The sequence below is a fragment of the Prunus mume genome, linkage group LG6, assembly GCF_029339155.1.
Source record: "Prunus mume cultivar Tortuosa linkage group LG6, ASM2933915v1, whole genome shotgun sequence".
In the NCBI taxonomy this organism is placed as follows: domain Eukaryota; kingdom Viridiplantae; phylum Streptophyta; class Magnoliopsida; order Rosales; family Rosaceae; genus Prunus; species Prunus mume.
In genome coordinates, this window is record NC_142703.1 from 7,703,963 (window position 1) to 7,720,298 (window position 16,336).

Genomic DNA, 16,336 nt, shown 5'->3' on the forward strand with positions numbered 1-16,336 from the left:
AGATTGTAAAGGCATACCAATCTTCATACTGAGGATGGAAGACAAGAACTCAAAGGCATGCCACCACAACACCAGCAGCAGCAGAAGAGTCTTGTCCAACTATTTATGGAAAAGGAAAATCAAGGGCATATATGAAGCCAAAATACATGGAATTATTGAAGATACATGACTGTTGAGTAGCCAGCAACAGCAGTCTTTTACTACTAGCTTCGCATGGCAATCACCTTATTCCAAGCTGGCCTTGCAGTGATATCAGCTACCCATGCGCTAACATGGGGCCGCGATTCGAACAGCTTCTTCGATTGTGTTCCCATCAAGTAATTTATGGTTGGAAGGTGGTGAAGATCTGCCAAGGTGAAGCTGTCACCTCCCAAGTATTTCGACTGAGCCAGACGGGCCTCATAAACATCAAGAACCGCAGCCAACTTGGCTTCATATTCCTCCACAACTGCCGAGTCTGTGGGCATGCCAAACAGCGGCTTTATGCCTAGCTCCCAGGTCAGTTTTGAGGCTGCTGGGTCGAACTTTTGACCCTCCACCTCCGTCCACACTGATAGAATTGCCATCTTCTTTGAGTCTCGGATCACCAGCTGGGTTCCCTTGTCGAAATACTCGTGGGCAATGTATTGTGTAATTGCCCTTGATTCTGCACATATCAGAAGGTGCACACTTTAATACAAGTTACACAAATTCATATTTCATGTACGCTGTGTATGAATTTGATGCGAGCGAGCTAAACACAAAAACTTACCAAAGAGCTTAAGATCTCCATCTTCAAAAGCTGGAATTTGACCAAATGGCTGCACCAAAAGCAAGCACAGAAATGTGAGATTGACTGGAAACATGAAAATTCTAGTCTATCAAATTAAAATTCGAAGTCATTGTGATATACTTACGTTGAGGGAAATGACGGGCTCCTTTTTATGTTCCCCAGCTCTCATGTCAACCGGAACAAAGTCGAACTCGATGTCTTTCTCATAAAGGGCAGCAAAAACTCGCATTGCAGCAGTGGAAATGGTGTTTCCATAGACTTTGATGGTAGCCATGACTGTGTTATGATTCGGAACAAGTAAGAAATTTAGCAAAAGATGTGTTGTGATTTGGACCTAATGATATGGCAGGCCTAATGATATATTTATAAGGTAGGAGGAGGGAGGGATCATTGATCAATGCCTTTGTGAAAACATGTGGCTTTCTGTGCAAGCTGAATACGTAGTCGATGACTCTCTTAGTGTCATTTTCAATTATTATTTTTGCGGTGGCTCTTCAAGAATATTAATAATATATATTTGTGGATTTCGTTTGACAAACTTTTGGCCAAACTCTCCAAGAACCACACACACCAACCGCGCAGGGGTTTGCATATGCACCCATGTCATGTCACACGCACATCACAACCCTCCAGTTTTCTAAAAGGGCAAATGCAATTATTCCAGTCAAACACGACTTGGTAAACTATTTCGCAATTATTTACAGAAATATAAAAATAAAAATAAAAACAAAAACACACGTCTCAGGTAACTAAGTTTGGGCTTGGCCAGGAGGACCGTCTGAATCTGAAACATATATTTGGGCTTAATGAGATTACAATGTAGCCCGGTGGCTTAATGATATTACAATGATAACACAACTTTGGTTATTTCTTTGAATGTAGAATTGGAAACTCATCAGATATATCTGATGAAATCAGAGAAACAGTCTATAAGAGAAGAGGATAGATCAGAGATGAACGAGGAGTAATCCTTCAGCCAAACAATAGAGGGTATGAAAAATAAGAAACTGTCACATAATTTCACTTGGTGTTTAAACGTTGGTCTAATAACTTGATGTTATTGAAAAATGAAATATTAAACTCCCAAAGTTGAGTTGGGTCTATCAACCTTCCATGATCGTCCTGATAGTATTAGGTCTTTTCTTAGTGAAATTTACTTGGAATCTGTAAGGCTTTATTACACGTTAACTCCGTTTTTTCACAACAACAAAAACAAATGGATGACAATTGAGATCATATAAAAGTACAAGTACTTAAAAGGCAAAAAAAATGGCAGATATTTGACCCATCTTTAATGTAATTAAAGAGAGCAAATCAATAACATATATAAGTTATAACATTTTTATTAATTATTTAATTATAGGATGATCCCTAAAATTTTGGAGATATAATCAATCACGGGTTTATTTGGATGCGATCGATTGTCTGCACCACCTTCAGCCAAGCAGGGCGATTGAGTATGGAAGTGCACCAACGTGGGTGCTGGTCAAACAGCCACCTCATACTCATCATGCGATATAAATCTCATAATCGCTCTCGACTCTGCAATATTAATACACAAATTAACCCTAATAATTATATAGTAAGTAAGTAATATTGGGTTTTATTATCATTAAATCGTTTTTAGTATTATCCTGTAAAACTGGAACCTGACCAAACGGCTGTTGCATTGCATTCTCTCCCTCTCTCCCACGAACTCTCTCTCGTCACTGTTCATCCGAACGGAAAAATCCACACCGCCATCACTTCCGACCACCTCAGCTCTCGAGATTGGTCCCAAAAGCTTCGTCTTGACGTCCTGGTCAAGACCCACTAGTTTTCGTCGCCGGAAAACTCGAGAATAGTCGGCAGTATCGACTGGTTCAAATCGGAGGTTTTCCGATTGTTGCACCACCATTTCAGTCGTCCTTTTCCGGCGTTAAAGGTGAGAATTCTCCTTCTTTTTATCTGTTCTAGCTGCCTGTTGCTTAGGATTGAAACATTTTGAGGTTTTGGAAGTTATTTTCGAATTAGGTTTTTGGCCGGTTTTCAATTCGAAATTCCGGCCAGTTCCCGGTGGTTTTGGGCTTGGCCGTAGTTGAATGAAGTGCTCCCCTAGTTGAGTAGGACCTGTAGCCGGGAGGGTGACTTATGATTTGGAGATTTTCGGTCGCCGGAATTTCTCTGCACACCCGCTTGCTGCCGGCACGTGTGGTGGCGCGTGGGCAAGTGTGGTGGAGCTGCAAACTGTTCCAATGTAATCTTTAAGTTGTCACGAGCACGTAGGATTTCGCGGATCTCGATTCCGAGGTCGTCTGACTATCGAACAGATTATCGCATATTGTGCGTTATCCGGGTTCGATATGTTCCGACCGTTGGATCGTTTTCAAATTGAAGTATGTTACTCTAGATACCCGTAGGATCGTGTAGGATTCGACGAATCGTAAAATGGAGTCCTGGATACTCCGGAAATGCCAACCCTAGGGAATACAAATATGAAAGCATAGTAACCACATAGGGTTAATCCAGATACACGCCACAAAATGCGAGATAAATTTTGGTAAAACATCTTTCAAGTTAATTTTGTCATTTGGAGTATTAATGTAATTTTCAAAATCTAAAGAATTTTGTGAAAATAAGAAGGAAAAAACATGAAGTGTGAAAAATCCCAAAGTGACCCTTACCCTTCTCTCAGACTCTCTCTCTCTCACACACACACACACACACACACGATTTTCTCTCTCATAACCGTAGCTACTACTCAACGGCAACGACAGCACCCACCAACCAATAACTCCGTGAATCGGCAAAGGTAAGAGAAAATCTATGCGGATGCTTTTAGCTTCTCCTTTTTCGATTAGTTTTGTTTAAGAGAATGGCTTTCCAAGGCTAGCAGCTTGGGATTTGATCTGTTCCATAATTAGTTTGCCATTCATTTGTGATAATATAAATCTGGAATCAAGTAGCAATTGGAAATTGGAATCATTTGTGAATAATTTGTTTTAGTGGATTACAGTAACACATTGAGGTTGGAGCTCCTCCTCATCAGAAACCCTCATCTCTTCAAGACTGAGTGAGTGGTTGATCAATGGCATCACAATCAGATCACAAGGCTGCGATAATCGATGGCAAAGCCATAGCGCAGACCATCCGAAACGAAATTGCTGAGGAAGTCCGCCATCTCTCCCAGAAATATGGCAAGGTCTGCTCTATCTCAACTTAATTTTGTAATTACTTAGTGGATGGATTTTGACAATGCAATTATGCAATGATTTAGGTTCCGGGACTGGCAGTAGTGATAGTAGGGAACAGAAAGGACTCCCAAAGCTATGTGAGCATGAAGCGAAAGGCATGTGCTGAAGTTGGCATTCTATCCTTGGACATTGACCTCCCTGAGGATGTGTCCCAAGTTGACCTCATTGCCAAAGTTCATGAATTAAACGCCAATCCCGATGTACATGGTTGGTTACTTGAATGATGGTGGCTCACTTGTTAATTACCGATTTTTTAATTCAAGCTTAGTGAAACCAGTGCTATATTTTCATTTGTTAGTCGTGAAAGTATATTTTATTTTGTTGGCAGGTATACTAGTTCAGCTTCCGTTGCCAAAGCATATAAATGAGGAGAAAGTGTTAAGTGAAATCAGCATTGACAAGGATGTCGATGGCTTTCATCCTCTCAACATTGGCAAGCTTGCAATGAAAGGCAGAGAACCTCTATTCCTTCCTTGCACTCCCAAGGCAAGACAATTGAGTTATGTATTCAAATCAAACACAGATAGATGCAGACGCACACACATATATGGAGCTGTGAGAGGCTTTCATGTGGCAGTTAGCGGTTTTGTTTTATGAGATGGTTTTCGCTGCAGGGCTGTCTGGAACTTCTGTCACGGAGTGGCATAAGCATAAAGGGAAAGAAGGCAGTGGTGGTGGGCAGAAGTAACATAGTTGGATTGCCGGTTTCATTACTGCTTTTGAAAGCAGATGCTACAGTTACCGTAGTCCATTCTCATTCTCATGATCCGGAGAGTATCATTCGTGAAGCGGACATTATTATTGCTGCAGCAGGGCAGGCAATGATGGTAGGTAGTTCACAGATTGTTGTTCCTTGATATGGAGTAACATTGTCTTATGACATACATGTTTTATCTCGTTTAATATTTGTTTGGCTTTCCATCAGATTTCTAGTTAAAAATAGTGCTGAAGACCAAGGTAGTTCACCCATGAATACTAGCACAGAACAGTAGATGCCATATACTAACAGCTCCATATTTTTCAGTATACACAACTTGTACATAGTTAAATACTTCAAACACCTTTCTATATGCTTAGCTTACACAAGAAAACTGACATGCAACTAAGAGAATAGGTGTACTTGGTTGTTTCGTCCCATTCATCCCACGTGAAGGAAAAAGGAAATTCTTGGGCCCTGGTACTTCCATCGTTTTTACTGCGAAGTTGTAAGGCAATGCGTCTCTTCACTAAGTTGTATCATTGCTTCGATGAAATGACTGACATGAAATCTGTTAGTGGAGCAAACATCATTTCTGTCTGTCCTATACGTTTTAAATCGATGAAAAATCTATTAAAATTTTTGTTAATCAGTGTATCTATTGAATTTCAGATCAAGGGTAGTTGGATAAAACCAGGTGCTGCAGTCATCGATGTCGGCACAAATGCAATAGACGACTCGAGTAGAAAGTCAGGCTATAGATTGGTGGGAGATGTTGATTTCCAGGAAGCATGTAAGGTTGCTGGATGGGTAACTCCTGTGCCTGGAGGTGTCGGCCCAATGACTGTTGCAATGTTACTCAAGAACACTTTGGATGGTGCTAAGCGTGTTATTGCACAATAAAAACTGTTACTCAAGAACACTTTGGACGGCGCTCGGTTTTCAGTAACCTCTGCAATGGGCTTTGTAGGGTGTTCAACTTGTTCTTCAATCTTCTTCTAAACAGTATTTTTGTAACCTCTCTGCAGTGGGGTTTGCAGGGGTGTTTGGGATTTCTTCCATGCTCCTTTGGAATGAAAGAGAGTTGGAAAATGAGTAAAAGCCTCACATACATAGTGGACTGTTGTATATTGATTTATATAGTAATTGTACAATCCCTTACAATCACTGATATCTACATAGTGGGCATTAATAAAAAAGAATCATTGATACCTACAATCAGTTACAGATGAGGAAGAAGAAGAGTCCTGAGTCATAAAGAGGGCAGCTGATCAGATGAGGAAGAAGAAGAGTCCTGAGCCATCTTGAACAGTGGTAGAGGGGTCCTGAGCCATCTGGGAGAGTGGTAGAGAGTCTGGGCAACTTTTGGATATACAGCTTCTGGAACTTTTTAAGGTATAGGTAAGAAAACTGTTTTTCTCTTGTGGGGATGTAAAAATATCATCAGCATTAGCTGCTATCTCAGCCTCTTTGAAATATTTCATCGAGCAAGGCCCTCTCTAGATGGAGACTTATAACAGAGAAGACAGCAAGTGATAAATTTGTTAGGTGGACCGTGGGTGAAAATGACAAATCTATCGAGGTCCCATGCCATGAGAAATCTATGGAGGGGTCCAAAGCTGATATACAAGTTGGCCAAGACCCAGGAGAGATGTTATCTTAGCTAGCAAAGGGTTGAAGAAAGCACTTGGCAATGCAGTACTTTTGTTTCTTTTAAATTTCAATGAGAACTCCTTAATCACGATTAATTCTACAGATTTTCTATAATGTTCTGAATATGTTAGCAGTAGCAGGAAAGAAACAGAGCACACAACAACATTTTGTATTAAATTATTCTGCTACAATAAATGGGGATAAGTTGTTCCATATCCAAAACACACCAGACAGATACATAGATAGAAGAAGCACTCATTTAATTTCAACTTCACCAAGATTCATGCCCTCAGCCACTTTGACAGAGGCAGGCCTAGCTGAAATGTCCTCCCACCACGCCTTAACATGGGGACGATCGTTTATCAATGAAGACCAAGGAGTCTTCATGAAATAAAAAGTGTAAGCGAAGTGGTGAAGGTCAGCCAGGCTATAGAAATCACCAGCAAGGTACTTGTTGCTGCTCAGCCTGGTCTCGTACACGTCGAGCACCTTCTCGAGCTTCTCTAAGCTCACATCGATTACTGTTTGATCGGGCTTACAGCCCACCACAGGCTTCCCGAAAAACTCATACACAATGGGGCAGATTGCTGGGTGGTATTGTTGAGATTCCACTTCTATCCATACCTTCACCAATGCACCTTCTTTCAAGTTTTCGTGCCTAATGAGATCATATCCAGTTTCCTTGAATTTTTCAGCTACATATGCTGTGATTGCTCTGGACTCTGGTGTTGTAAAAATGAAACTTAGAATATATATCATATTGTTATATATTTATATGTGAAGATTTTGTGAGAGAGTTGACACTTACCAAAAAGTGTGACGTCGCCATCTTCAAATGCTGGAATCTGGCCAAAGGGCTACAAGATGGCGAGAAAAATATATCATCAGACATTTTGCTGTTGTATGACCAACCACAATAAGCTTATAAAGATAAACATATGCATAAAATTAAAAATTTATCAAGTTTTTGTAACTTAATGGAAATGAAATTTTACATTCTTCGCAAGAAAAGAAGGCTGCTTGTTTTCAAGGCCCAAAATATTAACCGGGACGAACTCGAATTCGAGAGTTTTTTCATGGAGACAAGCCTCTACGCGAGCCGTGCAGGGAGATACAGGAAATCCATGCAGCTTGAGCACCATTTTTAGAGTAGCAGAGCAAGAGCAGAGAGTCCTACAAATTAATAGCTCTATGTCTATGGATATGTTGATGAGAGAATAGATAGCAAACCAGGGTCCTCCTTATAAATAACTTGGCCTTCGGCCTTGTGATACTCTCTGTCTGTCATGACCATTTCGACTTGTACTGCTGCAAATAAAAAAATTGCAACCACAGTTGATTAACTGATGTTTGTGTTATATTCGATTGGATTTCACGTGACTGAATGTAAGCCCCGATGCAATGATCTGCCTGCCTGCTATAATAGCATTTTTAAATCTTCCCTTTAAAATATACTTTTGTGTATTCAAATCAATCTATGCAAAGGCCCAAAGCAATGTATAATTTTCATGTCACAACAACTATAACTATAACGAAGGGCTATGTTAAGGGTTATCACAAGGAGATTCTTTATAACCGCTGATTAATGAACTCCTCCACATTAAACGGTTGGATTGAACCCCTCAACACACGCTCTTGTTATAGAATCCCTACCACCATTCAGATGGGATGCAGATGCTTAAGACAATAATTATCGGGGCATATACTGTTCTTTGTATAATTTAATGTTGTATGAAATGAAGAGTGTAGCATATGAAATATTGTCCAGTCAAACAAAGATTTCAGTGCAGTGAATTTAAAATGATTGGCAACCTGCATCTTGAGATTTGCTCTCATTTTTAAACATCACACAAACTCCAAGTCCATTTTTAATCAGAGCTACACAAGACAAGTCCATTCTGTGGCCATCAGCAGCGGTCAATTGCAATTTCCCACACAAATGGTAATGGACAAGAGATGGAAGAAGTTACTTCAGAGTTAGGGTTGATTGATGCTGCATGCTGCAGGCCGCGGACATTAAAAATAACAATAAGTTCACACGGGATCAAAAGAGAAACATGGGATGTTGTCCTACACCAACTTCTCACATGATGTCTGCCAATTTCATAGGCTCGCATGCTGCCAGCAAACTCAAAGCCCATACCATTAGCACCATAAACTCACAGATTTGGGAAAATTAACACTTTTCATTCACAGATATATAAAAAAACAGTACAAAGCATATTCTTTATAAGTTAGTTTTTTTTTTCCTTTTCTTTTCTTAAAGTCACTGTTGGTACATCACTCAGAAATTTACAAATTTACATGCTCATGTATTTACAACATAATTTACCCATATGCTAAAACTGGGGAGAAAAACAAAGCAGAAGACCAATCAGTACTTAGAACACTGTAGGTAGGATAGGAACGATGGATAGTACAATATATATAATATATATCACTTCAAAAGGCTTCTTCTGGCTTTAGAAAGTTGTGATATTCCAGCTGGGTCATCTCTCCTCCATTCACTGGGTCAAACTCACATCGATAGAAGCTGCATCCAAATTCAAATTTCATAACAAAGTTTCAATTCCAAACTCATCACATGACTAAAATTTATTTTCTTACCTTCCATCCATGCCAAGAATTACCACTGTATTCTTCTGGTGACCAAAAGCAACAATGTATTGAGAGCCCTCAAGCAAGCGAAACTGAGCCACAGACCACTCTGAGCTAAAATACTTAGGCAACACCCCTGCAAGCAAAACCAGACTCAGATCCATTCACCTCAGAGAAAAAAAAACATGATATGTCCTTTGCCGGTGTACCACTTGGTATTACAAATTAGGGAGAGGAAACACAGGAAAAGCAGACTTCATCCACTCAGATAATCAGATTGTACCTTATTTCTAACAATTATTTTCAACAAAATGATCTGACTTTGCAAGAAAAGGTATCTCAGGAATTCTTTTACGCAACCACATAAACTTCATCTTGCTCTTAAATTTAGGTTTAAGACATCTTATAGTGCCGCAGTAACAATGCACTGCACTCTATTCTTTATTGGTATTCAAAATTCACTAGTATTTCAGCATATGGTATTGGAAATCCCCAATATGACCAATTTGTCAACTACGTAGAATGTTCAAAAAGTGCTGACAGAAAACAGATCAGAAAAATTCAAATATTGAGAGTGGGGAGTTTACCTCTGATGAAAGAAAGAGAGGAGTTTGATGATGAAACAGCAAGATTAGGATCAGATGCAGTTCGTGAATTCTCATTTCCAGAGGACCCAGAATTCACCTTAAGGTTGAAAACATGGACAGTTCCCTTGTCACTAGAGACTGCTAGCCACTGGGCAGTTGAAGAGAATGCCAAACTATAGATTTCTGCTCTGTCCGCACCCCTCCTTACCTGCATTTGCATCCAATTAACTCGAATTCATAAATAAATAAAAATTTGAATCTGTAATCATACATCAACACCATTTCAGATTTCCAAGGGAGTAGGGATGCACCCTCTTCAAAGTTTAGAAAAAACAAGAACATAACTGGAGAAAAAAAACTTTCCGATGTCATTCAACTTACAACTTACAGCTCACACCATGTCATTCAAACATAAGGATCCCTTAAACAAAATCATGTTTAAGATTTGTTTTCGACTTGGCTGTGGTGGGACAAAAGGGGTTGTTGTTCTTTTCTTACCAGGACCAATTGATGGCAAACTTACTTCTAATTGCTTTCTAGGTTTACGCATACATGTATGTGCATGCTTACAAGGTCATGCCTGTGACATGACTTCGTAATAATGCATGTCTGATCTAGATCCCTGAACCAACTAAGTTTTATAAAGTGCTTACAAAATGTATCATAAATAATGAATCAAGTAAATATTAGCACAGACCCTGTTAATGGTAGAGGAAACTTCCTCGCAATGTACTCATCCCATTCCCATATAAACTGAAATATTAATCACCATGCCCATGAACAATAATCTGCAACTTACAAGTGCTTATCGATACTACAAGGCTTTCAATTTCAGCAAACCCAAGCCTCTCTATTATAAGATGCCCCAAAATTCAAGAACTTGAAGCTCAACTATAGAACACATTGCATCGAATGACGACCAATATCAACATTTGACATGCCATACCAATCTAAAATGATGCAATAACAAAATTCAGAAATTTTCATCATAATTTGAACATAAAAAAATATACCTCTTGAAGCAAAGTTCCATCAAGCGTATTAAAAATCCGAACAAGAGTCCCTTTGTTGCTGGAGGTGGCGAGCAACTGGCCGTCGGGTGTGAGCGCAAAGCACGCAAGCCTGGAATCGTGAGCCATGATGAACTTGGTCCTCTTAGACCCGTAATGCTCAACCCTGACCTGCCCTTTCTGCAAGCCAGGGCACACCAGCACCAGTGACCCGGCCACTTGCGACACAGCGCAGAGCCCTTTGGGGTTCGCGATCGTCTCAATCTGGTGCAGCAGCTTTAGGTCGGCGAAGTTGTACACGTAAATCTTCTGCTCCAAAACGACGACGATTCGGTCCCTGCGGAGCCGTACGGACCGGACAACGGAGCGAAAGGAGAGCTCGCCGATGCACCGGCCCTGGTGGTCGTCCCAGATCATGACTTTGTTGGTGGGGTACTGAGGGTCCGGCCCACCGCCGACTATGGCCAAGATGTTGCAGCGGAAGAGCATCTCAACGACGCCGATTCCGCCGCCGTTGTCGAAGTCCCGGCGAAAGAGCTCGCGGAACGGATCACAGTTGTAGATCCGGAAGCCGTGGTCCGTACCCGCGGCGAAGCAGGCGTGGTCCTGGTTGAAGGACAGGTGAAACAGCGACGGAGGCGAGCGTGACGCAGGAGGGGTTGGCAGCTCTTGGGGTACGGAGAAGGGGTTGCTGTGGACATTAGGGTTAGGGTCCGGGGGTGATTGGGGGGCGTGGTCGTCGGCTGTCATCGACGAATCGGCGACACTCGAGGTGTCGTCGATGGCTTCGGAGAGGAAAGTGGCGTTGGAGTTGGGGTCAGGCCACGAGGGCGGTGCAAAGGCAGAGAGGGTCGCCATTGGAGGAGGATCTGGAAGGAATTTTTTAGGGTTGATTTGATATCAGGAGCTAAGAGATAATAGAGTGCTCAATTTACTGTTTGCTCCTTTTCGGGTTTGCGCACAGAATTGGAGAAAGGACAGGAAATTTTTGGTGAATTTAGGGAGAAGAAAGAGACAATAGTGTATTCGTCCAAAAAAGAAAGAGACAATAGTGTCCTTTTATTTTTTTTGGGTCGAAGGACAATAGCGTCCTTGAGGTGCTAGGCTTCGAGTGAAATTCAGAATTGTGATCCAGAAAGTGCAGGTGATTTTATTCGTTGATTGGAGTGCACGACAAAAGCGGGATGTCGTTCGCGTCCGAACGACGCCTGATGACTGATAGAACGGGCACCTTCTTCCGCCATTCGTCGTTTTTTCCAGTAATTTATTAATTAATCCATGGGCCTAAGTAAATTTCTCAAGTCTAAACATAGTTAATTTAAAAAAGCTCGACCAAAGAAAAAGTGTCAAAAACAGACGCCGTTGCCGGGGATCGAACCCGGGTCACCCGCGTGACAGGCGGGAATACTTACCACTATACTACAACGACTTTGATGCTAGATAAAGGAACCAGCTCTATTAAAATCTACCAAAATAAAAATGAAAAACAGAATTCCCACACATCCATTATAGTCCATTTGGATGAGAGAAAATAACTCGGAATTTAACTAAAAGTCGAGAATTTAATATGAGAAATTAACAATTCCTTTGTTTAGCAACTTAAGTAAGGAAGTTATTAAATGACACGCGAAAAAAATCGTGGAAATTTGGGCATCAAATTCCTGAGTTTAATTTCCATCAAAATAGGTGTTTTAACAAAATTTTGAACAAAAAGTACGCTTACAAGTTACGCTAGCAAAATGAAAAAAACCCAACGGTATTCCAATTTTTTAAAACTAATCCTAATTTACAAGTGCCGTATATCTGTCACTAAACTTATGCACACTTAAACGGATTGGGATCGGCTCCCAATAAAACTACATGTGTAAGAAGTAACGTTGTTCATGGTGCTAGAAATAACAAAAATCTGATTGCATAGACGCATGGTGCTTGGCAACGGAGCTATTAAGTTTAAGTTGCCAAAGCAGCTTCCCTTGCTTCCTGAATCCTGCTGAGCCAATCATAGCAATTGCAAATCAAACTAGAACTGGGTTAAACAGTTGACAAACGGTTTTGAGGGAGAGATCCATGTTAAAAGACACCAATATTTATCGTTCTCATAGCCACCATCATAACCAACTGAACCAAAAAAATTCACCCACCAAGCACTCCTCCCATAAAAAGCAGCATTCATTTCAAAGACAAATTCATTCTTCTTCACTGGCTACACCACTTGGATAGCAGTAACAGTGTTCAGGCAGAGCATTACCGTCTGGCACTGGCAGCATAGGGTTCTTATCGTGAATAAGATTTTCCAATGGAGGTTGTGGATTACCTTCAATTGATATTCAAACCCACCTCCCATGTAAGGCCTGCTCATCACCGGATTGGGTGGACTTTGAAGTTGTACTGAAATATTTCATACCAATCCTGGTAACCTGAGCTTGTCAAATTCAAATCTGGGAGAAATAACTGGATAGGATAATGCTTTTGTCATTGCCCACATGAATCTCCTTCCTGCCCATATTTTATCCATCATACTTCACATTAATCATGATATTTGTAGTAGAATAAGACACAACTAAGAAGTAATCAAATTCTGGTGGTATTTCCAACCCCCACAGTAATGCAGAATAAGCCAAGTCTAGCGAAGGTTTAAATTTCAGTCTCATACCATGGAGCGTGAATACGGATCCATTTCCCAGCATCGAGGTCAACATCATTGCAAACTCTTGGATTGAAAATAACTGTCTGTGTTGTTTCTTCTTTCAGCATGTGCTTGGGGCTCTCTGACTGTGGGAGGCTCTGCACAAACAAATATGCATCTTCACTCATCCTTTCTAACAAAGCCATCAGAAAATGTGCACGTGTATTCACTCATAACCTTGCTGCTGGAAGAACATCTAAGAAATAATCATTACCATGACCTTTAAGTTATTGCCAAAGGAGCAGTGGCAAACTTTCAGCTTTGCATCCAAGTGTCTCGAACAAATTTTCACATCGATGCAGCTTGGTTCCTCTGAGATATAAACATGAAACGGGAGATGAACAATAGGCCGCAGGATATATCTTACAGAAATTTTTTTCCTTTTCGCCTAGAAGTACAAACCCACATATACAAAGTTCTTTGTCGTATCCAAGTATTCTATGCTTGTAGAAATAAAATAAAAATATAACAATTGCAAGGCCTTATTACTTTGGTTAGCTCCGTTCTCAATATTCTTTAAGAATTCCATATCACTTTCTTTTTCACTCTGAATGACCTGCTGCAGTTGCCCAAATAATCCAATTCTACAAAATTGGCAGTATACAAGCACATTCAGCAATCAGTATAGAAGCACTTCTACTAGCATCAACTGCACTAGTATAACATGATCACACTGTGTACCTTAATGTTTTAGGCACTGTAACAAGGGCTCTGTCACTTAAAGCTTCCTGAAATCGATCTACCAATGTTTGCCTCTTCACCTCCGGTTTATCAAGCTTCAAAATTTGATCATCAGCCTGTTTAAGCATGTACATTAGATAGAGTACTGATTTGAATGGGAAATAGCCTATAAAGCAATCAGAAAAACGAGATACCTCGCTATCACTTGGTGATTCAGGGCCTAAGTGCTCAGGGGAGCTTTCACTGTCGATAAGTCTATCTCCAAGTGGGGGTACTCTCTTCACAACAGGCTGCCCCCTTTTACATCTTTTTCTACTATACTGAAGCAAACACTGGATCAAACAGGGGAGAGAAAAAATGTAAAGGGAAAAGAATGAGAAAAACATGTTTGAAGAAGACAGAGAACCATTTTGGAACTTCCTCTTGCCATAGTTGTCTTATCCTGAAGGCCATCTAAAAGCTCTGCCATTGACTGCTCAATACAGCCATGCCCATGTTCATTGACTTCAAAAGGCACAATCTCCAACTGATTTTCCTCCTCAACCTGAATATCCTCAAGAAGCTCAGCATCTGAATTTTCTTCGGGTCTATAATCCAACCTCTCAGGCAATTCTTGAACCTTGAATGAAACATCATTGTCATCCTTATATACAGAAAGCCAAGAGTGTCCTTCCTTGTGTGATGGGAAACGGAACGAAAACTTTGGCTTGCCTTTGCCTTTGACTCCTACAGCAGTTGAATTTTGCAGTTTAAAAAAAAAACACTGCAGATTGTGACAATAAACCCAAAAATCAAGAATTACCTCTCAAACACGAGACCGTACCTTTAGATGACTTATTCAATTTCAAGTAAGAAGAATGTGACGATGAACATGAATTTTTCTCATTCGAACGCATAAGTTCCTCAACTTCTTTACTTGCCGCAGACCATGTGTATGATCCGTCTTCTTTTCCAATGCTATGAACATCAACTTTCTGCAACTTTTTACCACCAACAGTAACATAAATTTTCGAGAGCACATTGTTCCGCTTTTCCACAAACAGGTTGCAAGCATATTACCGCCTTACACTACCACACTAACACACAATACATAAATAAGATATGTCTATATCTGAATGCATACCTCATCGCCAGAGCTCACGTCATCCTCCAAGTTGCAGGCATCTACATGCGCACCAGCTTCAGAAACAATTAAACAAACATTATCTCTGCTCAAAGAGCCTACGGCAGTACAACGCTAGCAGCCAGTTCTGGAAAAACATGTTACCTTTGAGCATTTCTAGCCGTGATGAAAGTGGTAATTCCTCCTGTTAAGAAATCAAATTTCTAACTACATAAAACGATACACACACATTGATGCATTGATACATGCACATACACATAAATCAAGAACATTGAAGCAAAATTAAGGATTAAAAATGGAAATGAAAACCTTTTTCTTGGCGGACCCGTCAAGGTAAGGCGTTTGTTGGGCCAATCTTGGTCAGATTCTTCCTCATCTACGCAGGTGAAGAACCAAAAACGGTTATCCAATAAGTACAATATGTGCATAATACGATAATTGAAATGAGGGAGTTACCGGAAATGCTCTGATCAGAATCTGGAATTGTCTCAAAACAACGCATATGCTTTGTTTGCTTATACATCTTTAGGCCAATCAACAAATTCAAATTTGTAGAAGAAGGTAGATTTGTAGATGGGAAGAGGCCTTTAGAATTACACTAGGGAAAAGATCGAGCTCCAACTGCCACTTCGCCAAATCAGAAATCGCCCAATCGCTAGACGGCCGCTTAGGCGCTAGGCAGGTTATATTTAATTATTCAATGAATCGTTTAGCCGCGCGGCTATACTATTTATATATATTATCATATTTAACGATTATAGCCGAACGGCTATACGCTTTAAATAAATTATCTTTTTTTTTTAAAAATAAATAGTATAGCCGCGCCGCTATACTTTCTAAATATATTATTATAATTAATGCGTTAGCCGATCGGCTATACCGTTTAAATAAATAGTATAGCCGTACGGCTATATATTTGACGAGTATAACCGTGCGGCTATATAATTTACATATATTATTATGTTTAGATAGTATCGCCGCACGGTTATAATCTTTAAATAATTTATCTTTTTTAATAGATAGTATAGCCGCTCGGCTATACTACATAACGAGTATAGCCGCCCGGCGATATGCTTGGAACAATTTTTAAAAAAATAAATATTATAGCCGCGCGGCTATACTTGTTATGTAAATAGTATGAAGCGAGTATTAGCGCGGCAAGAATGTCGGGGGACTTGCAAAAGTCCAATGTGAAAAGCCCATTTCCAAATGCTTCCATCATGGTAGTCAAGTTAGAATGGTTTGAGTTCACATACCCAAGAACTAACAATATGTTTTCTTCAACATTTTGCTGAG

General features: G+C 40.3%; 5 protein-coding genes and 1 non-coding gene across 9 annotated transcripts; 1 reads left to right on the forward strand and 5 right to left on the reverse strand.

Moving 5' to 3' along the window:
- Position 1: 1 nt before the first annotated feature.
- Positions 2 to 1,137, reverse strand: LOC103333896 (glutathione S-transferase-like). Its single transcript, XM_008236811.2, has 3 exons — positions 897 to 1,137; positions 752 to 800; positions 2 to 646 (listed from the first exon to the last, which is right to left on the reverse strand). Exons 1-3 carry the CDS (start codon positions 1,044 to 1,046, stop codon positions 204 to 206), a joined length of 642 nt encoding a protein of 213 aa, XP_008235033.2. The 5' UTR covers positions 1,047 to 1,137; the 3' UTR covers positions 2 to 203.
- Positions 1,138 to 2,376: 1,239 nt separating this feature from the next.
- LOC103333894 (bifunctional protein FolD 2-like) lies at positions 2,377 to 6,469 on the forward strand. 4 transcript variants are annotated; one of them, XM_089054161.1, is made up of 6 exons: positions 2,377 to 2,696; positions 3,758 to 3,953; positions 4,029 to 4,212; positions 4,334 to 4,491; positions 4,620 to 4,832; positions 5,375 to 6,469. In XM_089054161.1, exons 2-6 carry the CDS (start codon positions 3,840 to 3,842, stop codon positions 5,603 to 5,605), a joined length of 900 nt encoding a protein of 299 aa, XP_088910287.1. In that variant the 5' UTR covers positions 2,377 to 2,696; positions 3,758 to 3,839; the 3' UTR covers positions 5,606 to 6,469. The 4 variants fall into 4 exon arrangements, with proteins under 4 accessions (XP_088910287.1, XP_088910286.1, XP_008235031.2 ...); XM_089054160.1 differs by having other exon boundaries at positions 2,378 to 2,696; positions 3,768 to 3,953; XM_008236809.3 differs by lacking the exon at positions 2,377 to 2,696 and adding an exon at positions 3,028 to 3,563.
- Positions 6,470 to 6,505: 36 nt separating this feature from the next.
- On the reverse strand, positions 6,506 to 7,926 carry LOC103333892 (glutathione S-transferase F13-like). The gene is made up of 3 exons (XM_008236803.2): positions 7,351 to 7,926; positions 7,164 to 7,212; positions 6,506 to 7,077 (listed from the first exon to the last, which is right to left on the reverse strand). Exons 1-3 carry the CDS (start codon positions 7,495 to 7,497, stop codon positions 6,611 to 6,613), a joined length of 663 nt encoding a protein of 220 aa, XP_008235025.2. The 5' UTR covers positions 7,498 to 7,926; the 3' UTR covers positions 6,506 to 6,610.
- Positions 7,927 to 8,578: 652 nt separating this feature from the next.
- Positions 8,579 to 11,670, reverse strand: LOC103333891 (autophagy-related protein 18a). The gene is made up of 4 exons (XM_008236802.3): positions 10,554 to 11,670; positions 9,541 to 9,748; positions 8,963 to 9,089; positions 8,579 to 8,888 (listed from the first exon to the last, which is right to left on the reverse strand). The coding sequence occupies exons 1-4, from the start codon at positions 11,406 to 11,408 to the stop codon at positions 8,798 to 8,800; spliced, it is 1,281 nt and encodes a 426-aa protein (XP_008235024.1). The 5' UTR covers positions 11,409 to 11,670; the 3' UTR covers positions 8,579 to 8,797.
- Positions 11,671 to 11,907: 237 nt separating this feature from the next.
- On the reverse strand, positions 11,908 to 11,979 carry TRNAD-GUC (transfer RNA aspartic acid (anticodon GUC)). Its single transcript has one exon. It is a non-coding gene; the product is annotated as a tRNA-Asp (tRNA).
- Positions 11,980 to 12,290: 311 nt separating this feature from the next.
- LOC103333889 (kinetochore protein) lies at positions 12,291 to 15,723 on the reverse strand. The gene is given in 13 exon segments (XM_008236800.3): positions 12,291 to 13,046; positions 13,204 to 13,334; positions 13,451 to 13,548; positions 13,726 to 13,820; positions 13,918 to 14,033; positions 14,112 to 14,237; positions 14,324 to 14,643; positions 14,741 to 14,891; positions 15,041 to 15,096; positions 15,185 to 15,224; positions 15,350 to 15,381; positions 15,384 to 15,416; positions 15,497 to 15,723. Coding segments are annotated over 13 exon segments (1,329 nt in total). The 5' UTR covers positions 15,564 to 15,723; the 3' UTR covers positions 12,291 to 12,982.
- Between the last annotated feature and the right edge of the window lie 613 nt (positions 15,724 to 16,336).